The sequence below is a fragment of the Pituophis catenifer genome, unplaced genomic scaffold, assembly GCF_029215685.1.
Source record: "Pituophis catenifer annectens isolate HBS135680 unplaced genomic scaffold, rPitCat1.0.hap2 SCAF_4, whole genome shotgun sequence".
In the NCBI taxonomy this organism is placed as follows: Eukaryota; Metazoa; Chordata; class Lepidosauria; order Squamata; family Colubridae; genus Pituophis; species Pituophis catenifer.
In genome coordinates, this window is record NW_027256884.1 from 107,900,294 (window position 1) to 107,926,520 (window position 26,227).

The following is a 26,227-nucleotide window of genomic DNA, read 5'->3' on the forward strand; positions in this document are numbered from 1 at the left end:
CTAAAGTTGGAAGCATTCTGGGGAATGTCTTAGGGCTATAATTCTGTAGAAATAATCTATATATTAAGCAGGGTGGATAAAAATCAATGGTTTTTTTAAAAATTTTTTTAAAAAAATCAAATTTTTTTGATTTAAATCGGATTTTTTTGATTTTTATCAAATTTATTTTAATAAAAAACGGGGTAAAAATCTATCATAAGATAGTTTTCTATTTAAGATACATAAATAATTTAGTTTATTCAGCATGAAATGGAGCTTAGTTATGTAGCATGAGGCTGTATATTCTGCAACACTGGGACTATCGGTGAGTCAACAGTGGGTCAAAGGAGTATCAGAGATGACAGTTGCTCTTTAAAAATTATGATTTAAATCGAGTTGATTTAAATCAAGCCTTTTTACTAGTGATTTAAATCATGATTTAAATTGATTTAAATCAACTCGATTTAAATCAAATCCACCCTGATATTAAGCATTTATTTAATAGAACTGGATAACTGGATTTAAATTCTAAAAATTATTAAATATTTTACTGTAAGAATAAGGTAAAGTGATATTTGGAAAAGGGAAATATCCAGCCCACAAGTGACAAATGGACTCCATTCCTTTGAAAGTTAAAGGTGGTTTGCTAACTTGATCTTAAACACGTCTATTAAGGAGTTGAAGTTATAGTTATACTAAATGACTGAAGATCTGGCATATCCAAATAGATTTAAATTTCAGTTTATTACAAGCAAAGATCAGCCCCAAAATAAGATGCTAGTCTAGAAATTGACTAGAACTTGGAAATAAACTATTTTCCACACTATTTTTCACAAAAGTACACAAAGGTCAGACAGAAGCATTTGATCATTATGATTTGATCTGATTACACAGGAAAGTCACCCTAATATTTCTATAAACCTCTGGTACTTACCCTCTGTGTATCACATCATGACTTTCAAATGTTCCACTAGCTGAAAAATCAGGCACTGAAATGCAGTCCTTCAGCTGAGATCCAAGCCCTCTGGTATTCTTAAACAGAAGAAAGCTATTATTGTAGACAGGCAACATTGTTCATTTAAATTCTGTGCAACTGAGACTTCAAACTTTGCAATAATTGCTTGTTAAATACAGGTAGTCCTTGATTTACAACCATTCATTTAGCGACCATTCAATATTACAATGGCACTGAAGAAAGTGATATGACCATTTTTCACAGTTACCTTTGCAGCATCCCCAGGGTCACGTGATCAAAATTTGGATGCTTGGAAACTGGTTCATATTTATGACTGTTGCAGTATCCCGGGTCATGAGATCATCTTTTGAAAACTTCCGACAAGCAAATTCAACGAGAAAGCCAATTTCACTTAACAACCATATTACTAACCTAACTGCAGTGATTTCCTTAACAACTGTGGCAAGAAAGATCATAAAATGGGGCAAAATTCTTAACTGTGTCACTTAGTACCAGAAATTTTGGGGCCAACTGTGGTCACAAGTGGAGGACTACTTATAGATGACAGCATTTAAAGTTAGGGTTAATGCAAAACATTTTTAAATCATTTTTTTCCTGTTTACTACACTTTTAACACAGAAGCATATTATCTTGTAGTAAATCTGGGCTGTATCACTAATGCTCTAACAGTTTTGATCTATTCTGTCCTGTCAAAGTAGCAAATGAAGTTAAAGCTTACTTTATAAATTGTTTGGACCTAATAGTTTAGATTAGATGCTTTGATAATTAATTTACACCCAGTGCAACTCATCACATTAACTAGCTGTTCTCTGACTTGCTAAATCAATTACTTTGGTATGAAGCCTGTTCTTAAACAGTTCTTGAGACTACAATTTCTATAACAATTAATATGTGACAAGGCTTATTGAAATTACTAAAATCTTTTTATAAAACAATACAGAAACATTTTTATATTTTTATCCATATATATACTTGGTCAACTCAACACAGCAAAGATAGTACTCCATATAACAATACAGTTTAAACCTTTGTTACTGCAATCTGAGTAAACATACTTCTATCAAACTGTAAAAATCAAAGAAAGTTGACCAAGGGACTTGCCAAATGGCAACAATTCTTTCTACGTTTAAAGTATCTCTAAACATTCTCACTTCTAGGAAGATGAAAGGAGCACAGAAACCATAAATTTGGGTTAGTTACTAAAATGTTTTAGAGAGAAAAGTTATATTTGTACTTCTAGCACCCAAGTACTATATCTGATATAGTAAACAACGGAGAGGGAGGAGGGAAAGAGAAAGAAAGAGAGGGGGAGTTGAAAAATCAGGGATATGGAAAATTGTTTATTTACAACAAAAATCCATTATAAAACAAGCAGAGTATATAAAGAGGGAAAACACTTACCATAAATTGTAGAAATAAGGTCTGTGATCAAGATAAAGAACAAGACTCCCCAATGCTTTACCTATTTAGTGACAGGGTCCCCCCCCCCACTAAAATATATTAAATATTCCCAAAAGGTTGTACATAATTCTAAGTAGTTGTTCAGTACAAACAATACAATGAAATAAAATTAAGACCATATGACAAGCAGTCATGGAATATAGACCAGACTAATTTATGAACTGAGACACAAGCTGATGCTATTACTATGAAGCCAAGATTCCCACAAGTATTAGCAACACTTGTTTCCTTTCCCACCATCAGCTTCTCTTGTTTATTTTAACTGCACATTTGTGTCTCTTTCAACCAGTCTGCATGGGTTATTGCACCACATAATCCTGACATGAATCTCCAGGCATTTCCTTTGCCCAAACACACACCTCTATTTTACAAATATTTAGAGTGTATAAATTTAAAATGAGTGGACTTATTAAAGCACAAGGCCCGAAACTGGATAGATTAAGTAAATAAGAGGCTGAACTGCAGGAAATCCTTCCAACAATGACACTGAAACTAATGTGCTATTGCTTCCCTGTGGAAGTGAAATATTTGCAAAGTAAATCCTGCAAAAATCTTGCCAGCAGTCAGCGATCCAGCAAAAGTAACCAAGAAGGGTCTGGTCCCAGGGCAAAGTGAATGGTTGCCATTGTTCAAAAGCTGCATTTCCATTAACACTAAGAGTGATGCTACCATATTTAATAAGTAAAATGTCTTTTTATACATGGCTGCTTAGAAATCAATCATCTCCACAATTTCTAGCCACTGCTGGACTTTTTTTTTAAATCAAGTATTCATTTCATTTTTATGTTTAGTTGTCCATTCCATGTGATGATTGTACCACTATTTATTTTTTCCCCATAAATACTTTAAGTGTTTATGTGTTGGATCTTGCCACCATAGTTTTAATATTTGCGCATAAGATACTATTTCTTAATTGTGGTGTTTACATTTATTTGAAACCATGCTTTTTAGCAAAATCCATGTAAAATTACAAATATCCACTTTAGTTCAATACATCCCCTCTAATACTAACAACACTATTTGTCAACATATGCTTTTGTATCTTCCTTATAGCCATTGCAAATAATGGAACTTGTTATATGTCCCCCTGTATCAGTCAACATAAAATATTTTTTTTCTTTTAGACTGATTCAGCAGGATTAACGAAGTCAGAAGAACCAATATTTGCATACAGATGTTATTTTCTAATCCATATCCAGCCTTTTCTCCAGCACCAAATATTCCCTCTTCTAATTTTATCCCATAGCCATAATCTGTGAGGTAAAGTAAGCTGAAAGAGAGTGGCTGACCTAAAGTAACATGAACTTCCAAAGATGAGTGTCTACTTGAACTTGGGTTTTCCCAATCTTAGTTTAATATCTTTGTAGGATTATCATTTTTCCATCATTGGTGGTTTTTCAAGCATGCATGCAGTCATATTTCTGGGCTACAGAATGCATTTGAAATGGAAAGCAGGCTTAGATGTAAAGCCTGCAACCAAATCTACTGTCTTAATCCAATTAGTGAATTATTACATGGTGAAGTCCATGTAAATTTTTTGTCAAACTCAAAACATGTCAAATTTTTTGACAAAAGATCAGCTTCCCTAAAGCAGCATAGAAGAAAAGCAAACTGATAAGTAACACAGCCCCCCCCTTTTTTTTTAAAGGAAGCATTAAAAGGAAGGATTGTTATGTGTGTTGGACCTGGTCTTTGGGTGTTAAGTGAATTTCGTTGTATGGGTATACTGTGTATACACATACAATGACAATGAAGTTGTTGTTATTCAGCTGCAGTTGCACCAGTATAGCAGCAAATTAAAAAGCGAAACTTCCCTTATAAACCTTTAAACGTGAATACGTAGTAATGCCATTACTAGCCACCCCGAACTGCACCTAAAGCCTGAATAAACTGCTGAAATAAATAAAATATTAAATTGTGATCCTTTACCCACCGATATCCTGCAGAAATCTAGACTTTCTTGCTAGTTAATAAAGGAAAGAGATGCAGAATCCACAAAATTGGTGGGGGGGGGGAAATCCACCTGACAATGTAGCCGCCCATCTGGACTCTCAGAACCAAGATACCACCAGGCCTCCTTCTGATAATGCAGAACCCCGTCGGGGAAGCCAGGGATAAGCCAGCATTGAACATTAACCACACATTAGCCCAGAGGTCTTCAAACTTGGGCGCTTTAAGACTTGTGGACTTCAAGTCCCAGAATTCTCCAGCCAGCTATGCTATGCTATGCTATATAGCAGGGATGGGCAATTATGGCCCCTCTACGACTTGTGGACTTCATTTCCCAGAATTCCTGAGCCAAACATGCTGGCACAGGAATTCTGGGAAATAAAGTCCACAAGTCGTAAACGGGCCATAATTGCCCACCCCTACTATATAGCTATGCTGGCTGGAGAATTATGGGAGTTGAAGTCCACAAGTCTTAAAGCGCCCAAGTTTGAAGAGCTCTGCATTAGCCACACACACACACACACACACACACTCCCTAAAATCACGGTTCTGTCCGGCCATCGCTCCACAGCACGCGAGAGCAACGCTCCTCGGCTCGTCGCGGCGGAACTTCCCACATCTCCCTTTCTCCGCGCTTCGTGTCCCCCCATCCCCTTTCGCCCAGCCACCCACCCACCGCGCGTTCTTCGCCTCCCTTCAACCCCGCGACGACCCTCTCACCATCTTTGCACAGTCACCGGCGGCTACTTCCTTCCGCGGGCTCCAGGTGACGAGAGCGCGCGATGACGTCAAATACGCCCGCCCCGACGTGTACGAAATTGTCGCGCGACGGGAGAAGAAAGTGCGGTTGAGAAATGAGCTCGGCGCGCGGGAGGGGGCGGGGCTTGGAAAGCTCCTCTACCCGCCAATAGGAGGCGGCCGTTTGCGGAGAGAAAATTGTTTTCTATCGTACTGTGTTGCGTTTATTCTTCTCCCTTTGTTGACGGGGTGGGAGGGTTAAGCGTCTCGACTTCACAAATTATTGGTTATTAGTAGCTGGTTTCTATTTCTGACAGTCCTGCTGGGATATTTTCTCACAGGGAGGTCAAAATAAAAGTGGGGAGGAAAAAGAGTTGCATTATCTTATTTATTTTTTTAATGTTACGGCGTGCAAAATATAGGCGACCCAAGCACAATCAGTCAACGTTTCTTGAACTCTTCTAAGACGGCTATTAAATGCTTGGTTTTATAATAGTTGTGAGAACTACTGGCCATCTATTTATTCGTGGCCGCCATCTGTTCCATGACTAAAAAGCTCTTATTGTTGTGAAATGTTTCCTGACGTTAACCCAAAATCTTCCTTATAGTTTAAATCCATTGTTTCTTAAGCTATATTTTGCAGCAACTCTAAAAGAAGTCTCTTTCACGTTCAACAATTCGGTCCTTCGGATATCCTGCAGTTTTCTCTTTCCCAGCTTAAACATTTAGGCAATTGTTTCTCATACCTTTCTTACTTCAGTGCCTTCCTTTACTATCATTGGTGGTTCTTCTTTGGATATTCTCCAGGCTTGTCATTGTCCTTCCAGCAACATTTCTTTTCTGAACTATGAAAAGGTTAATATATTTACATTCAATACTTTGTCAAAACTAGCATGTGAATGGATGGTTTTATTGATAATACAATCCAGTATGGTGTAGTCCTTCGTGTGAGAGATATTTCTGAAGTTATCTTCAAAAGGGCCACCACTGTAAAAAGTGAAGCCTCATTTCATTTATCAGATTCGCCTGATCCGCCAGTTGCGTCCCTTTCTGGATCGGGACACCTTGAGCACGGTCACTCATGCCCTAGTTACCTCCCGTATGGACTACTGTAATGCTCTCTACATGGGGCTCCCCTTGAAAAACACCCGGAGGCTCCAACTGGTCCAGAACGTAGCCGCACGGGTGATTATGGGCGCAGCTCGTTACGCCCATGTAACACCTCCTACGTGAGCTGCACTGGCTCCCGGTGGTCTTCCGGGTGCGATTCAAGGTGTTAGTTATCACCTTTAAAGCGCTCCATGGCTTAGGACCTGGGTACCTACGAGACCGTCTTTTGCCACCAATAGCCTCCCACCGACCAGTTCGTTCTCACAGGGAGGGACTACTCAGGGTACCATCAGTCAAATTATGTCGACTGGCGACTCCCAGGGGGAGGGCCTTCTCTGTGGGGGCTCCAACCCTTTGGAATGAACTGCCCCCGGAGATACGGAATATCCCTGATCTCCGTGCTTTCCGCCGTGCCCTCAAGACCCTGATGTTCCAACAGGCAGTGCTAAACATACGAACATGTGAATGGTTTTTTAAATGTTATCTAATTCTGGGTTTTATTTAATTGACCAAACTAAGTAATAATTTTAATTAGCAATTTTATGATGTTTGTGTGTCTATATTTTTCTTGATTGTACACCGCCTTGAGTCCTACGGGAGAAAGGCAGTATAGAAATATAATAAATAAATTTCCTTGAGGTTTCATTATCTAAACTAATCCAAAAGGAGAAATAGCAGATGTAGAACAGCATAGAAGGAGCTTGAAACCAGTCTTGACTTCACTCATCAGTGCCCTTTTTTGAAGGATAGCAGGTAAAAAAACAAAAGAAAATGCCCCATTTATAATGGGAGTGTAGTGCTGGAGCATAATAAAATAATGAGTGAATAATTTATTGCCTCATTTTACAGCTATTAATTTAGTGGTAGTCCTTGACTTACAACCATTTGTTCAGTGATCATTCAGAGTTACAATGGCACTGGAAAAAGTGACTTATGAGTGATTTTCAGCCTTGGCCATACAATCAAAATTTGAATGCTTGGCACTAGGTTCAGATTTATGATGGTTCCAGAATCCTGGGGTCGTGTGATCACCTTTTGCAACCTGCTAACAAAGTCAATGGGGAAGCCAGATTCACTTAACAACCGAGTTACTAACTTGTCAACTGCAGTGATTCACTTAACAACTGTGGCAAGAAAGGTTGTAAAATGGGGCAAAACTTAACAATTGTCATTCTTAGCAACAGAATTATGGGCTCAATTGTTGTCATAAATCGAGGATTACCTGCAGATACCTACTAATCAAATGACAAGGGGTTTTTTATTGGTAGGTATGGGCATCAGTATGGGCATCAGTATCATCTTTTAGCAAAATATTTTTAGTTCATCAGCTATTATGCTTCTGTTCCTTGCTCAAACACAGCCTCTAATAACAGAATTTAGTTCTGTTGTTTTGCTTAGCATGATCTGCATGCCATCATACCTTAAAATACTTAGTCATATTATAATAAAGGTTGATCTTCGCCAAATAGAATAGTAGAACAACTTAATACCTGATATTTGAGTATATTTTTTCTACATACTTATATTTTGCAAAACAAATATTAGCTTAATTAATGTAAGGGATTTTTTGTTAAAAAGTATGGAATGTTCTTAAGTTTCTGCTTAGCTAATTTCCTAGAAAAAAAGTAAATCTTTCATGTTTCTCTCTTATATTTGTGTTTGTTGATCAGGATGTGAATCATTTACATTTCAAAGTTGTCCTTGTAGATGTAGGATATAGACACGACACCCTCATTACACGTACATAATTGACATATGTTTAGGCTATATAACAAAAGAATGTATTGTTGCACTAATAATTTGGTTTCCCTTAAAAGCAGACTTCCATAAAAGGGTAACATGCTAAATATAAATAGTGAGAAAGTTTTGCCAACAGGTTTGTTCCCCTTCCCCCCACCCTCCTGGGTTTGCCTTTCTTTTAATTAATCTTTGAAGTTTATAAGGTAGGCGATAATGTTCTCCAAGTTAACGAAGTAAATCTAACTGAGCTCAAAGTTCTTACCTCAGAATGTTTATTTGTTATGAATGTTTATTTATTCATTCATTCATTAGCTTTATCTCCTGCGTTTCTTCCAGAAGCTAATTTAAGCAGTATATATAACCCTTCCATTAAAAAATGCAGAATGATATTAATCTATACAACTTTAACTCAGAAAAGTTAAAATAGTTTGGACAACCTATTTTTAGCAAATAAGACTGAATTTGCATTAGTTATGTAAACTTGTATTGAATCAGACCTGGTCCACTCTTTCAGTTCATTCTGTTTAAAAAAACAAACTCCTATGGTATTGGATATATTCTGTTGTGAATGACTTGAATCATATGCTAGTCTTCTGGTAGCTGGCACCTATTTATCTATTTATTCAATTTGTATGGCCACCCATTTAATCTAATTTGGGGAAGGGGAGCAGGCTGGTCTACCCCTCGGCATCCCTGCAGGAAGCAAGCACCATTTTTGGAGCGGCCACCATGAATTGTGTTGATTCCAAAAATGGCACCCACTTCCAAGATGGAGCCACACAGCCTTCAGGGATACCAACAGGTGAAGTGGCCCACTCTCCTTGCTCAGTGTGATCCCCAGACTTTCAGAACATGCATCGGTGAAGGAGAGCAGAACGCTCCACCCCTTGGCATCCCTAGAATGAGGGGCTCCACCCAGGAAACAGCACTATTTTTTGGAGAGGCTGCTCCAAAAATGGTGCCAACTTCTGGAATAGCCTTCAGGTGTGCCAAGATTGGGAGTGACCTGCTCACCTTTCCCAACATAAAGCTTCAGATATCTACAGAAGATAAGTGTGCAGCAGTCGATAGGTTGGGAGGGGGAGGGGGAGGGCAAGAGACCTAATGGGGTGGGGAGCAGATCCAAGGCCTACAGGGACCCTAAGGGACAGGAAGTGGAGTGTGAACTGCCCCAGGTCTGCCACTTAACAACCGCATTGGGGAAAGCAGGGATAGGGGTTCTTAAGCGAAGCAATCATGGGTGCCTCGCTTAACGACTATCACTTCTTGCAACTATAATATACAGGCTTCATTAGAGTCCTAAGTCAAGGAGTGCTCATGTGAGTAAAGTATGTATATTTTTGAAACTTTTACAATAGTTACCTGTAATAAAAAATAAATACACTTGTGTCTTTTAACTTTTATGTATCCTAATCCTTATGTTCGTAAAAACAATAGTGTCAGCCAGGGAAAATTCTCCAGAACTGATAATAGTCAATGTACATAGTTAATTATGAAGATGGTAACTTTCAAAATTTATGACTTGTTTTAAGCAAGTAGGTTATGCTTCTCTGCATGAAAATACATAAATTCAAACATGGACATTGATTTCAATAAGTGTATAATTCTATTTGGTAATTTATATTGTGTTGACCAATACATGGTAAATAGCTTTAAATTTTCAGTCTTGGAATAGACAGAATTGAGGACAAAAAAAGATACTTTTCAAAAAGATGTTGTAATAGAACTTTAATAGTACAAGCGGTAATGGAAGTATTAACTTACTTTTGCAATGTCAGTAAACAACCTGTTCTATATATATATTAACTTCTATAGAAAAAATAATAATTCTGTTTGGGAAAATTTCAACTACTAAGAGAACTTTGTCAGGAGTGATTCATGAGCTTATTTAAGTGAATGTCTTAATAAATGTATAAGAAATAAATATACATACTTGAATAATATTTACATTATATAAGTATATATAGAATTGTAACTGATAGCTGTTATAACAGTATATTGTACTTTGTTTTTTTCTTTCTCCTGTTTTTTTCAGCAGTTTTTATGCATTATTTTCTTCAAGACTGTATGTATTTGCATAGTAATTTTCTTTGTGTTTTGTTCTTTTTCTAAAAAAAATAAATTAAAAAAGTGAAAGTCTTTATTAGCATTCATGAAATAAAATAAACACTTGTTCTTTGATCCCTAACCAGCCCTTTCTTGTTAATCTGTGCTAGACTTTTATGTTTCAGGGCTGATTGTAGATCTAGTTATTTGAAAAGTGATTTTGTTTTAAATTATTTAGCTTTTTCTGCATATTAGATAAACACAGGCATGTTTTGCTAAAGATTAAAAATAATTTTCACACAACACTGCAAAACGTAGCAAAGATAATAATGTGTAGGCGTCAGTGTGTTCCAAAACAAAACTCTCTGGGGGCCTCTTTTAACACACTGCTACGTTAAAATCGTGTTCTGAATGCCTCAGGAAACCCCTACTTGAACCCACCCTTTCCTGAAACTGGTGAAAGTATTTTTAAAAATATTGTAGTGAAAAAAGTTGCTGCTAACTTTGCCAGACCAGATTGCTTTGTTTGGTTGCTGTTACCAGTTATTTCAGTTTGCGTCCAACATATTGATAATGCTACTGTTTTTAAAAATAACTTTCAATGTAAAAATAAAACAGTCTAGTAGGTGAGGAAGACAGAAATTCTGTTAAGATCAACCTGGATGTTAAAGTAAAATAAAACTGTTAGTTTTAATTTTTCTAAGACTTTCCTAAGACGAGGTGTTTAAAAAGAAAGAAATAGGAAAACCTGATATTGTGGCCATTATGGAATCAATCCCAAACAAGATATTATAAACTAACTTTATTTATTTACTGTTTGGTACTTCAGTTGTTAAGATTACTATAAACCTGAAGCAAAAAGTTTACATCTATCGTATAATACCTCACCCCGCAACTATTTGCTTACTTATCTCAGAATCCTGTTATTTTTGTCTTTTTGAGGTATGGCAATGTTGTGTATTATATTTACTGCTATATTGCCTTTACTTAATCAAAATATCCTTTCAATTCAATTATAGTGAAAGATTGCCAATACAAGTAGAATTTTTGTATGTAACACAAATTCACACAAATAGATCTCAGCACATCGTAGAGAAGCAGAAACATACAAGATATCTATTGTATTACAGTGAAAGCAAAATATTTGGGGTGTCATATTTGCAAATGATCACTAGAGGTTGCTCCATAGCTAAATACTCTACACCTTTGGCAGGGTTGTAAACCTCTACCTGATAATAGCTGTTTCCTCAACATATACATAGAAGGTGTCCTGTTTCAGGTATATTTGCCAGCTGATAATAGAAATTTAGTGAGAGCTGAGAAGATGAAAGACAGAGGGGGAATGGAATGTATATCAAAACAGTCTCTTGGAATAAAAGCTTGCCTGGGTAGTCTGCTTCCAACAGGAATGCACAGAAGCAAAGACAAAATCCAATCCAAAATTCAGCGAGCCAAGATTCATTAGCCAATCCAAGGGTTGGAAGTTCAAAATTTTCCAAATGAGCAGAATACACAGGAACAACACACCAGAACAGGCAGTCAGATTGCTGTTTCTAACAGAGAAACATGGATCAGGATTACCACTTAAATCAGGCTGCAGCCAGCTCTCTTTAATTAAGAGAGTTATTTCCTTGCTTGGCAAGGAGCCCTGGGTCTGGGAGCTTGGAAGCTGTATGTCATCATCTGACTGCTCCAGTTTTTCTCATGGTACCTTTGTCAGGGGATTCCTGTCTTGGTGTCCCCTGAGGCTCCTGTTCCAATGGTTCAACCGGAGCAATTTCTTCAGAGTCAGTATCAGAGTTTGAGTCTTGGACCATTAGAGAAGGTAGATACAAAGGATTTTGGTTTGTTTGCTTTTATAAATGTTATTAATTTTCATTATAAGATAAAAATACAGGGGGGGGGAATCCAAAAGTTAGGAACTAAGAGAGAAAGAAAAGTGCAAAAGAGTAAAACACTTTTTTCTAAATTTTTTCAGTGCAGAAAATTCAGAAACAAAAAACAGCCTCAACCTTTTGCTTTACATTTCATAACATTTTAAGCCATTTCTATAACAAAATCGTTCTAATGATCAAAACCTAAAGGTCTGATTCTTTTTTCAGTTTCAGGCAGAAAGTCCAGAAGCAGTTTCCAAATATAAACAAACTAGATATTGTCCAAGTAGAAACAACTATATTCTCTTTAATAAAAAAAGTAGTTTTGCTATTTCCACTGTCACATTTACTATCTACTCTTCCATTTTGAAAATTAGTGCATCTTTCCATCTTTCTGCATATAAGATTCTTGATGCTGTCAACAAATATAATAAGTTCCCATTTTTCTTTCAAGTTTTTTTGTCCATCAAACGTAAAAAGGAAAACTGGTTTCAATTTTATATTTATTTTAAGAGACTAATGAATTAGATTACAAATCAATGTTCCAGGTGGCATCTGACTATAAAAAAATGAAGTGGAGCAATTATTTCCTGTGATTTGGAATTAAATTCCATTTAATATCCCCTAAAATTACATTTGCCTTATTTGCAACTGTATCAAAATATTTGCTCTTTAGTATGCAATCAATTATTCAGAGTTCTTTTACAAGTATTATGAGTATTATGAGCCAGGTATTGCTCATTTCACATTTGCACATCTAATATTTTATTCCTAAATGCATGTATTTATTAAATTTCATTCTGTTACTTGCAGTCCATTATGTGTTCTGTCAAGATAGTTTTTAATTTTATTTCCATCCTATAGAGCAGGGGTATCAAACTCAAGGCCCAGGGGTTGGATCCGGCTCACGGATGCTTAGATCTGGCATGTGGGGCCGTCCTGGAAACAGCAAAGGACCAGCCCGTGGTGCCTCTGCCAGTGAAAACGGAGTTCGGGATGGGCCCTCCCACCTCCCGAGCTCCGTTTTCACTGGCAGAGGGTTGCCGAAGGCTGTTGCAGGTAACAATGGAGCTCAGGAGCCCATTTTCTTTGGCAGAGCACTCAGGCCACCACAGGAATGAATGATGTCAAGCTGGCCATGCCCACCCCTGCCCCCTGAGCTCAAACACAACCCTGATGTGACCCTCAATAAAATTGAGTTTGACACCCCTGCTATAGAGTATTAGTCAACCCACCCAATTGTACTGTATACCATCTGTAAATTTTATAAGCATTCTATTTCTTCTTCCAAATCATTAATAAAAATACTTAAAAAAGGTTTAGGACTGATCCTTGTGGTACTCTGTGATATAAGATTTCAATTTAATTAGGAGCCATAGATAAGCACTATGGAGCTTGTCTATAGGAGCACTAGGAGTATAGATAAGTACTATTTTCAAGCCAAATGAAATAAACACTCTATAAAGTTACGTGATCATAAATCAGATAATAAATCTTTATTATGATCATAAACCATCATAAAATGTGTTAAGATTAGTCTGAAAAGTTTTGTTATTGGCAAATTCATGATGACTTCCAGTCACTACTGCGGTGTTTTCAAGAGTGATTTATAATCTCTTCTAGAATCTTCTGTATATCATCAAAGGAAATGGTCACGCTATACTAACTACCTATTCCCTTCCAAAATAGGATAATATTTGCTTTCTACTATTCATCTGGCATGTTATCATTTCTGTATGGTTTCTCAAAAATACCAAATAATGTACAGATTCCATCAGACCATGGGCTAGTTTCCTTAATAGACTAAGTGCCATTCACCTGATTCTCTAGATTTAGATTCATTCAAAGTAAAGATCCTCTGATCATGTTTCTGTTGATCTTAAGTTTCAGACCTATCCATTCATCCTAGTGGAAAGTGAATCAAAATAGCAGTTAAAGTGCTTTTTTTACTGTTCTTCTCCTTGCACTTTCCTTTTGATTCATTCCAGTTCAAGGATAAATCTTATTTGCTTTCTCCTTACAGAGATTTTGTGGTGCTGATTAGGATTATGTCCATTCTGCAGATAAGAGAGGAAGTAGTTTGGCTTCCCCTTTTCTAGCGCTGAGTTTTTATCCAAATAGCCTTCCCTGCTTTCTCAAGTCTCTTTTCAGCAAAAACCAAGAAGTATCACATCTTGTTTTAACCTGCAGAAGTAAGCATAAGACTGTAAACAATATCCGGAAGTGTATGTAAAGCAGTGAATAATATATTAAATATGATGAAGTAGCATTAAGAAGAAAATCTATGAGTTAGAGCAACGTTTCTCAAATTTAGGAATTTTAAGATGTCTGCATTTCAATTCCCAGAATTCCCCAGTCAAATAAAGTTGCCAAGATTGAGAAACACTGAATTAGAACAATATTCTGAATGAGATTCATCGACATATTTTACCAGTGCTTCAGGATTTGCGTGTAATTTGTTTTCCACAATGGAAATAAATTAGGTACTGTTTCTGACAAGGATATGAAAAAAGAATATCTAGCAAAAATTAATTAACACTAATTTGCTTCTGCTGCATCAGTTCTGTCCGATATCCATATAGATTTGAGCTAATGTAATTCATGGAAGCTGAATTCACTGTGTATCTGGCAGTATTGTTCAAAATTTTACCACAATGCTCTGAGATATAATGTATAAATTCTAAACATCTGATACTGTTCTAAATAGAATACACGAAATGCACTCTTACCGTGAATCTTTTCCATTCAACTTTGCCAGTGCTCCATAACCCAAATGCATTGCCAATACTGGCTTTCTTTGTTGGATCACCTTCAAAGCATGCTGACAGCTACATGATGGTTGTGTGATAGACCTCCATTGTTCATTGTAGACAGTTATTCTTCATTAGTTGGAGACCACTATGTTATTTTCCTCTTCTTAATCTAAGCCAAGACTGTACTGTGAAAAATATAAAAGATGAATACAGAATCTGTTATTGCCTTTAACTTTTCTTACATTTTATCTGGATATATTTGTGATGTAATTAGTAAAATTATATATTTATTTTGTAGGTTTAATTTCACATTTTCAGTTTTTCTTCATGTTATTTTTATATTAAAAATATAATTAGGTTATGAAGTTCCACTGTTTATTTTTCTTTTCAGATTTGTGCTGACCACAGTCAAACAACTGATATTTTTTCTAGTTTTCATCCAAGATTTCCAAAATTATCTTGGATAAGGAATTGGCTATTTTTCACTAAAATTTATTTTAACCATGGTTTGCCAAATAAGCCAGACTTGATTTTGCAAATGAATTGAAGAAACATAGTTTGAATTGACAATTCCTGCTTGTTTTCTACTAGTGCCTGGAAGCATTCAAAAAAATTTGCCTTGCCTACTTTTTATGAGAATGTATCTTTTGTTTATTGTGTGGGGGTATGCTTTCCTGTATTTGTTGTTCCTTCATCCAGAATGCTTATTCCAGGTGTATATTTTTAATAGGATGTGTGTTTTACAGGATCTGGGAAATGGGGTGTTTTCCTTGTTTTTGTTTTAGCAAGACATATAGCATTGGATTTATGTCTGTGTTTTGCTCCATGCTCATAAATATGTTTGTTTGAGGGTGCTTGAAGGCATTGATATTGTGATGTGATATTACATGTCTGCATATGTTTTTGCACTTAACTTTTATTTATTATGTTTACATGAAAGATGATTGGGATTTTTAAATATTTTTCTGATCAACCCAATTTCATGTTACAAAATGCATTTGGCATGCTCTCTGAAGTAAATATATGGCTGGTGTTTGGACAGGGGCATCTACAACATATGATCAGAAGAGTCAAGATGGCAGCCACAAAGGAAGTTCTTTTTTTATATATAGTGTGGTAGACTTGATTGTATTGTCATGGCAGCCATCGTGACTTTTTTTAAACCATATACTCTGGCCACCCCTACTTTTGGAAGTTGGATCCTATTCATGCCATTCTCAAGGCAGGGGGGAAATTGATTTCAGTCAATGGCAAGTTCTGCTGTCATCCATATTTTTTTTTCTTTTCTTTTATCTCTTATTGAGATCATGTTCCAGCTTCATCTTCTTGTGGGCAAAATTATCAATCCAAGATTGAATTGGACAACCATTTGTCTGAAATGGTATAGGATTTCCTGCTCCAGCAGGGGTTTGACTAGAAGACTTCCAAGGCCCCTTCCAACTCTGTTAAGAGTAACATCTATTATTTTGGAGTAAAATACGTTAAACTATTTAGGGTAGAACAGGGTTTCCCAGCTTTACAGACATTTCTAAAATTCTGTTTTCACTTTGCCATTATGGGGTACTGACTGAGTGTAGATTAATGAGGGAAGAAATGAATTTCAACAACTGTAGACTCAATCTGCAACATAACAAAATTGACAAAAGTGAAGGGGGTCTAAATTCTTTCTGAATGCATTGTATTTTAACAATAACATTGTTGACATAAAAATTCACTGACTTAGCCAGAAGGGAATTAATATACTTTATAAATATGCTGACTGTTAGATGGCCTGGGGTGGAGCTGTACATCTCCACCCCAGGCCATCCCAACGATGCCCTTGAAGTGATGTCCCGGTGCCTGGAGGCCATGTGGATCTGGATGGGGAGTAACAGGCTTCGACTCAACCCTTCCAAGACCGAGTGGCTGTGGCTTCTGGCGTCCCGATATAGCCAGCTGGTGCCATCGTTGGCTATTGGGGGTGAGTTATTGGCCCCCACGGACAGAGCTCGCAACTTAGGCGTCCTCCTGGATGCACGGCTGTCTTTAGAAGAGCATATGACGGCCATGGCCAGGGGGGCTTTTTATCAGGTTCACCTGATTCGCCAGTTGCATCCCTTTCTGGATCAGGACTCCTTACGCACAGTCACTCAGGCACTCATCACTTCCCACCTGAACTACTGCAATGTTCTCTACATGGGGCTCCCCTTGAGGAGCACCCGGAGGCTCCAACTGGTGCAGAATGCGGCCGCGCAGGGGATTATGGGAACGAGGGGGTGCTCCCATGTGACACCTCTCCTGCGTGAGCTGCATTGGCTTCCAGTGGTCTTCCGGGTGCGCTTCAAGTATTGGTCACCACCTTTAAAGCGCTCCATGGCATAGGACCTGGGTATTTGCGGGACCGCCTTCTGCCGCCGATAGCCTCCCACCGACCAGTATGCTCCCACAGAGAGGGACTCCTCAGGGTGCTGTCAGCCAGGCAATGTCGGCTGGCGACCCCCAGGGGGAGGGCCTTCTCTGTGGCAGCTCCTGCCCTCTGGAACGATTTGCCCCCAGAGATACGAAGGATATCGGATCTCCGGGTCTTTCTCCGAGCCCTGAAAACTTTTCTTTTCCATCAAGCAGGGCTGGCGTGAACGCCCCTCCCCTTCTTTAGTCTTTTTTTTTAGCTTTTTAAATTGTCAATGGGTTTTAATTTGAATTGTTTTAAATTTGGGCCAAAGTTATGTAATTCTTTTAATAATTTTAAATTTTGTATTGGTATGTGTTTTAGTTCTGGCAGTGCACCACCCTGAGTCCACTAGGAGAAGGGCGGTATACAAATTGAATAAATAAATAAATATTTAAATTGGGGCAGTGGGGTTGCGCAGTGAGCCAGAACACACAGTTATGGTTAATTGGCTGTAGATTGCTAGCTCCTGTGTGAGGCAATCTGTGCTGTGATTGGTTGCTGTGGATGTGGAGGGGGAGTTTCCCTTTTTCCCACCTTTTTTCCTGTGTGTGCTCTGTAATTTACCTCATGATGTTCCTGCTGTGTTTCATTTACCTCACGTTGCTCCTGTTTGCCTGACTATCTTGTTTGATATAAATATATTTATTTATATAAAACTACAAGTTCATGTCCATGGCTTCATTTGGACACCAGCTGCGCAGTTCCATGACACTGACAATGCTTTTAAAGAACACTGTTTTATCTTTAAACTAGTGTCATTTATATCAGTATTTAAATACATCAAAGTAGTAAATGTCAATGGAGATTCTCAGTCCTCCATATCATGGTTATCCCAAAGGTGTGTTTTTTTTTCAAGAGGCATCAGAAGCGAAACATCTTCAAAGAAAAAGAAAAACCAGAAAGTCCAGTTGTCTTTTGAAAAAAAAAACACCTTTGGTTCAAAATAGTAAATACCTTCATTTGGTGCCCCACCTATTTTACAAGAGAAAATTGATAATATCTTCTTCTCAAATGCTATACATACGGTATAAATTTGCAATGAAAGAACTGAATCCATTGTATCCTATCTGGTATTTTTACAATTATTTCCATTTTTTCTACTTTCTACATTAAAGTATACTGATATGTCTGTTCCGTGTGTAAGAATAGTTATGGTGGACATCTCTTCATTGTTGTAGGTCCAACATGGTACCTTGTGGTGCCAGTCTGTTCCTCTAATACTTCCTTTAGTGTTGTCAGACTCCAGATGTCACTTAATAGGCAGCAGCTACAGCTAATTATTCAGACAAAGAAGAATAATATAGAATGGGGATCTAGAAGGAATAAGAGGCAGCATATTGCTAAATTAATGTAACTGCTTTTTTTCACAATGGCCGCCATTTTGTAAGAGTATAGTACTAGATGTGTCCTCCTATCCCCCTGGTATCCATGTCAAGTAAATGTAGAATAATTTTCAACATTTTGAACAAACGACTTGAACAAGTGACACAGAATGCAAATTGCCTAATAACATTTTATATCTTGTTCAGATAATAAAGCCAGTAAACTGAATCTAATGAACAGAGATTGCTTGCTCTAAAGTATAATTGGCTATAAGAGTAAAAAGGCTGGCTTGCAAACTACAAAATCTGGTTTAGAAAGAGACTATCTGTTAAGCCACCAAAAGGGAGTTCTTCATTACAATCTTTGTGATTCACACATAGCACTTCTCTGGTTCTACGGATGCTTATGTAAAATGTTCCATAGCCTAGAGTTTTCCCAGAAATTGGAGAAGATTGCTTCTATAATATTCCTTTGTTTTGATTGCCCCAATGATACCATCTCATATTGCTCTTTTCTTCACCTACCAAGACTGATCATTTTGAGTTCCTTAGTTTTTAAACTCTTGTATCTTCTTTCAGGAAATAGCAGGATAGGATCTCAAATTCCAGTAACCGTTCCTTGGGCTTCATCTATGTGCGCAACATATGTGGGAACATCTTGGCTATAAGAATGTAAAGGTCAGAGCACAAACAAGGGATATAGAGACTACCCAGAAAGAGACATCCTATCTACCAACTGTCAAAAAACTGCAAAGGAAACTGCAGCTCTATGCTGTGATACCATCTTTATAAGAAAAGAGGGTTTTGGAAGAAGCAACAGCAATCAAGAATTGGAATTCCATTATCCTAGAAATAGTCATCCTGGTACTGGAACTATACCCAGTCTGAAATGCAGGATGATGCAAGTGACTTTTAGGCTGAAGAGTAAGATATATATGCTTAAAAACAATAATGAGATATGGATGTTATTTACAGTATCTTCTCCATCTTCTTTAGAAATCTCAATATGCTAAATGGAGGACTTGCAGAACCCTGATGTTACCAGTTGCCCAGCTCCACATCTGTATATAGCTTCAGGAGTAATTCAAGTGTCTAGTATTTTTTGGGGGTGAGGGTGGGGTTTATTCATTGATTTGATAATTATTCAAAAATCCTCTAAGGGTGTTTTGAGTAATGTACTAATAACAGCTTGACACAGTTCTGCAATATTTGCATATATTCTGATTGAGGAATGTGGATTTAAAAAGGCAGAGATCTAAGAAATTGGTAAGAAAGATAAGAAGCTTTAGGAAGCTCAAACCAACAATTTGAATAGTTTAAAATACTGCATATTGAAAAATTGGGGGTATAAAAGAAGGGCAAGAGCTAGTGCATGCTTATCTAACTGTCTGTTTTCAGTAATGGGAGGTCAAATGCTAAATGGCAAACCATTTCCATTACATTTTTCTTACCACAGTAATCTATGCTGTTACTTTGTTTGCTTCTTCTAGTTTAAAGAATATGCATGCACATACACACAAACATACACAAACACAAATGAGTGAAACAATATTCCTCATCAACCATCTTTGTACCATCCTTTGTTAAATCTTACCAACTGAATGGACCAACTTTTAAATGCAACTTCCACAGCATGCAATAATTTCATGGTATTTCATTCTAATAACCTTATAAAAATATCATCTAGTAATAGGACTCTGCTTCAGGAAGAATAGCTTCATAAATCTAGCTATCACCTTACTCCTCTGTACAACTAACATGCAGCTTCCCATTAAATAAATTCCTATATTTATGAATATCTATTTTAACATGGAAAAAAGAAAACCTATTATTTTGCCCTAGGATGGCTGTTCATCTCCCCAAAGTTATCTGAAATACTGTAGTTCTACACTGAACTACATCTTTTGATTTTTTTTTTTAAATTTGGGAATATTTTACCCTACTTTTCCAGAGCAGAGTTGGAGGCTTCATACCAGTTACTCTTTACATATGACTCAAATGGCTACAACTAATCTAAATTATCTCCAACTCAAAGACCTTGAGTTCAGTGTGTGAGATAGAACTGCAGCAAGCTGAAATTATTTCATTTCCTAAGCATAGACAGACCAGATTCCTTTAATGGTTTGCCTAGTTCAGAGTTGTTGTTTTTTACTGAAGTTACCCTAAATTTGAAACTCCAGAAATAGAAGAAATCTGGAATGGGGGGAGGGGGGGAGGATGAAACGTACTGTAGATCAGATCTTTCCATATCTCTACTTAATAGTTAGTCGATATTTGTAACTTTCATAGATTTTCACACATCCTATTAGTTATGAGCAACAAAATTTCCAATTTAAAAAAGTTCTTAAATTTTGCTGCTCCTAATATACTTCTTTTTAAATTTAAATTTATATTATTTATTGTTTGTTCATTTATGAGTATATCAGATAATGTATTTCCTTAAATATCCAAGAATTTCTATTGATTTCCCAGAATTTGTAATTCTGAATCAAACTATATAAAAAAATATAAGAATAATTGTTTTTGCTGCATATGTGAGGGCAAAAAGGATAAACTTATAAAATATACTGAGAGATGGGTACATGCCTTCAAGTATCTTCTTGGTATCTGCAGTTTTCTTTGCAGCACTATGGGAAATGGTTTGCTATTGTTTTCTTCCTAGGGCTGAGAGTGAATGACTGGCTCCACATTACCCATGATTCCTTCTTTGCCAAAGAGGGGATTAAACCTTCTAGTCCAGTACGTTAACCACTACACAAAACTAGCTCTCTAGTTAATGCAACAGCAGTAATAAAAGTAGCAGTAATAAAAAAAGGTTTGATTTGATTATATGCCATCAAACTGGTGTTGACTCTTAGTGACCACATAGATGTATCTTATCCAGGATGACCTGTTTCAATCCAGACCACTCAAGTTTTCCATGAGTTTCTTACATATTGATTTTTTTTTCTTTATATTACCTATTCAATATTATTATTTCACTTCTAATCATATACCTGGATCTTAAAAAATCCTATTTTTACCTACAGTAATTTAATATTATTAGTATCCAGAGAATGTGCACTCTAGAAAAATCTTTCTTCACTTAAATGAAATAATAGTACATGCTAATATGCATTATACATTTTTATTCCTTTTGTAATTAATTGTGACATCCATAAGATTTCACTGAACACTAGAATCAACATGGTAAGTTTAGAGTATGTACCATCTGGATCTACCATGGAAAGACCAATTATCTCTATGGGTGCTATATGTCCTGCACTTACACACTCATATTTTCCTATATTATCTGTGTGGTTTAAAAGAATGAGTGGAATTCCAGTGCATCTGTGAAGAAATATGGCCTGGATTGGTGATCACACCACAGGATGCATTACACTCTAACAGACACAAGCACTAGACATTTCTTAACAGGAAAAGATAAGTAACATCTGAAGAAGAGCCGCCGTGTTTCAAAAGGCAGTTAAGGAGACATTCTTTCCTGTCATGAATTCACTCTCTTCAATTTCTTTTCTCTTCCTAAATACTTCTCAGAGTCCTGAGTCTGAACATAGTCCCTTCTTTTGAAGATGTAGTAGACCAACAAAGAAATAATTTTGTGCAGAATTGACTACGTTTTCATTAAATATTTTGGGACAGTTATTATTATGGTCCAATAATATAAGGTTTTTTAAAAAAATAATAGTTATATTATTTGTATTATGATTTTAGGTTTAAGCTTTTACACTACCTGGGTCCACTCAGTGAAATAACTGCCTGAGTCAATTCTTTAAATAATATGATTAACACATTAGGCAATCTGTTTAAGTACCTTTTGTGGATCTGCAGAAGATAATGTAGAATTTAATAGGTGGGACTATTTTGAAGTTTTTCTTTCCTATTTCCTGTTATCACAAATAGATAAAGCAAACCTAGAAGAATAGATAAAATAAATAAAAGGTGATGTGTCACCAATTAATTCATCAACTAAGAATACAAAAGAGAGCCGAATGGGGATTTTAGGTGTCAACATCTTTAAGGCTTCTTTTTCTACTTATAACTTTACAGAATCTCTCCAGAGCAAAATATGTAATTTTATTTGAAATCTTTATCCTATTTTATATATTTATCCCAAGTCAACATTATATTGCAATAAGAACATCTTAGAAGAATCTTAGAGAATATTTAAAGAACAAAAAAATATTTTTTTGTTTTTTTTTAGACATACATTTAAAATTGTATATATGGCAGAAGCAGGAAATCTGTTAAAATTCTGTTCATTTAACCAAGAAAATGATATCAGCAGTGACTTGTATAAGAAATCTTGGATTTTCTTTTCTTTTATCTGTTCTTTTCTTTTACTGGAATATCAAATGGAATAAGGGAAAATATTCTAAAATGTGAAATCATATGAAATTAGAAAGCATTTACCTGGAAGTGAACCCAGTGAACTTAATAGTTTATTTCTGAATATTGTAGCTACACCATAGAGTTACATTGTTAATCGTTCTTGTGATGCATTGGGAGAGTAACTGTTAGTGACTACTTGCTCTACAAACTGGATGGGTGTATCCTCCAGTTTTGTCTCCCAATGTGCATGCACTTTTATTCTCAAGATCAAAAGTTCCCTGTTGCAGTGGTCTATTTTCACAGGCATCCTTTCTTACCATGTCTTTGTTAAAAAAGACAATAGATTCTTGTGTCAGTCTTATTGGCACCAGTTTTGTATAATACAGGAAACACCATTTCCTTTTAGTACTGGAAAATTAACTTGGATCATGCTTTCCCCTTTTTATTGCTAATCAGGACACACCCCGGGAAACCTGGCTTTGTGGTTCTGGAAAAAGGAAGGGAAGCAGCATCTGAATCCATTCTGAATGCTTTTCCCTGAAACTCTACCTTTTTAACAGTGATGGAAGGTTACTTGAAGAAACTAAACCCAACACACTGGCCGTATATAGGTAGTCCTTGACTTACAATAGTTCATTTAGTGTCCATTCAAAGTTACGACGGTACTGAAAAAAGTGACTTATGACCATTTTTCACAGTTCCAACTTTGTAGCATCCCCATGATCATGTGATCAAAATTCAGATGCTTGGCCACTTATTCATATTTATGGCCATTACTGTGTCCCAACATCATGTGATCACCTTTTGCAATCTTTTGACAAGCAAAGTCAATGGAGAAGCCAGATTCACTTAACAACTGAGTTACTAACTTGTCAACTGCAGTGATTCACTTTAATAACTGTGGCAAGAAGGGTCATAAAAATGGAGCAAAACTCACTTAACAAATGTCTCACTTAACAACAGAAATTTTGGACTCAATTATGGTCATAAGTCAAGAACTACCTGTACTGTACATGTAGAGCATCTTTTCTCACTGATCATGGTTTAAAATACAAGGCATCTTTGTTTTGACATAGGACAACATTCCAGAATTCACCTACTCAAAGAAAGATTGACACAGAAGGAGAAGATAGTAAACTGCACCATTCCTACTTTTCCCAATTTAACTCTTTTTGATTGATTATGTGCCATCAAGTCATTTTCCTTTCTTAGCAACCACATAGATCAAGAAGAAGAAAAAATACTTCTTATATTCTATAAGCGTAGAAAAAAAATCATGAATGGAATGATCGAGCGTTGATTCTGTACTGTGACGTTTTATGACCTATTGAGAGAGACAAGCAATCCTATAAGCCAATGGAGTTTATTGGTGCTTGTGAGTAGGAGTAATCAATGAAGATTCTGATTTGCTTCCCTGGAACTGCAAAATAGACGTATTAAACTGTCATCATCTTGTTTTCCTATCAGTTTTATAGAAACTTCATCAGAGTGTCAAGAGTTCTGGCATGCCTTAGTGTAATCTTAAAACAGGGTACAAAAAGTACACTCTGGAATTTGCAGTGGCCTCCATTGTGCTTTTTGTGGTCCCCAATATAGCCAAATAAATGGGGGAGTGGGGTATTAAGCATAGCACGTATTCTGCAAGCCTTGCAGATTATAAGAACAGACAACTGATGTCCATAGTCTATCTGCAGGCACTTCACGCACATTCCAAACCCTAAAGATATCCAAAACTGAGATTCTGGCCACGGTGACTTTTGTTTAAGCATGTTGCACACTCTCATCTTGAAGTATAATCTATTGCTTCTTAAATTTGTTTTTTCATTATCAAAGTTGTGTGTGCATGTATGTATGTATTAATTATGTACACACACACACACTTGGTGGATGACTTCTACTATACCAGTGTGATGTAGTTTAGAGGAAGAATCCTAGAACTGAAGACAGAAAAATGATCCTTGTGGCAGGGTGGATGTGATCTCCTTGCTCCTAACTTTGCTTATAATTATTCAAATCACCCTATTGCATTAAGAAAAACAAGATAGGAACTCTAACTTTAGCAACATCAGCCTAAAGAAGCAGTTGCAACATTTTCTTTTTTTCAATACTGTTTTAAGATTGTGGATCCCTGCTTCTCTTCAACAGCTCACTGGGTGAGCAAAATCAATTTATAGGCACAATATGAAAATACGTTTATAAATATATTCAGAGAGGTGGTGATAAATATTTTCTTCAACCGTAAAATGTCTTGTAGAACAAAGGGTAAACAGGTCAGTACTGAAATCCACCTCCTTTTTGTCTTGAATCTTAGTTCTTTGGGCTGTAGTTTTCTTAGGTTGAAACTTACAAAGGAACCTTCTGACTCAGTGGGAGGAAATAACTTGATTGCATCAGTAGAATAAGATTCCATTTCCCACTCTGAATCAAGTTAACTTTTCCTGTCATCGTAATTTTCTACTCTATTTTTTTTTATCAAAGGAAGTGAAATGTTAGGTAGGGAAGGAAAAACAAGTTTAAAATAACTATTTTAGTTTTAAATATAAAATCAGGTTAATAAATTACTTGGCTCTTTAACATAAAAGCACCCTTAAAGCTAATCTTTAGCAAACATCTTAAATGAACCAGAGCTGTGATGAGTGTTGTGTCTTTTTTAATCTACTTATTTATACAATTGACATAACTGCCCATTTCACTGATGGGACTTTGGGCAGCAAAAAAAAAAACAGAAAACAATTCAATTAATGAAAAAAGAAATTACAACCACAATCAATCAATGACTCATGTGGGAAAGGACATAAACCAGACATCTCACAATCAATCAATCAATCAATCAATTAAAAAAAAAACAAGATCCTCAAACCAGGCAATCGATAGGGTTCATCTCCGAATGCCTGGTAGAACTGGTTGAAAAATTGAACCTTTTCTTCATCATATGCTTTAATTCAAGCAAGTGTTGCAGATTCTTAAAGAAAAAAAAACGACATACAACCCAGTTCCTCAACATCTATTAAAATCAAACTATGAATCAGCTGGTATGTCTTCTGGTCTACTTTCTTCTGGCTAATGTGAGCTGTCATGAGGAATACATAATATAATCCACCCATCTGGATTTGAATTGGTTTCTCGTTTTCCCAGCGTTAGGTTTGCTTCAGTTAGTCCCCACAGTTGATTTTGATATTTCGAGGCACTTATTTAATAAAGTAGATGGAAACTTATCCCCCGAAGAATGATTTTTTAAAAACTCATGTCCTTATAATTGTGTGCTGTCAAGGAGCATTGGTAAAGAAATTTAGCATAGGGAAGAGGCTATCCTTCAGGCTAGGATGTCCAGATATATGGACTCTCAGTAATGGCCATGACATTTAGGGCTTTCTGGAAATTGAAGTCCTCACATTTACAAGTTGCTAAAGTTGGGAAAGAGTTTAGGGAAATGAAATCATTTCCTACAGAATAAGAAAATGATTTTATATTCTTATGTTATAGGAGTCAGTTGAGATTTCTATAAATAAAGAGGA

General features: G+C 36.4%; 1 protein-coding gene across 1 annotated transcript in view; it reads right to left on the bottom strand.

Annotated features, from left to right (window-relative positions):
* The window catches only part of POMP (proteasome maturation protein), an 11,982-nt gene extending 6,823 nt beyond the window's left edge, over nt 1-5,159 (bottom strand). Inside the window, exons 1-2 of the mRNA XM_070942821.1 lie at nt 5,087-5,159; nt 914-1,011 (exon numbers count right to left, since the gene is read on the bottom strand). Coding sequence (XP_070798922.1) covers nt 914-1,011; nt 5,087-5,089 — 101 coding nt within the window. The 5' untranslated portion in view covers nt 5,090-5,159. The remainder of the gene's footprint in view (nt 1-913; nt 1,012-5,086) is intronic.
* Nucleotides 5,160-26,227: the final 21,068 nt, after the last annotated feature.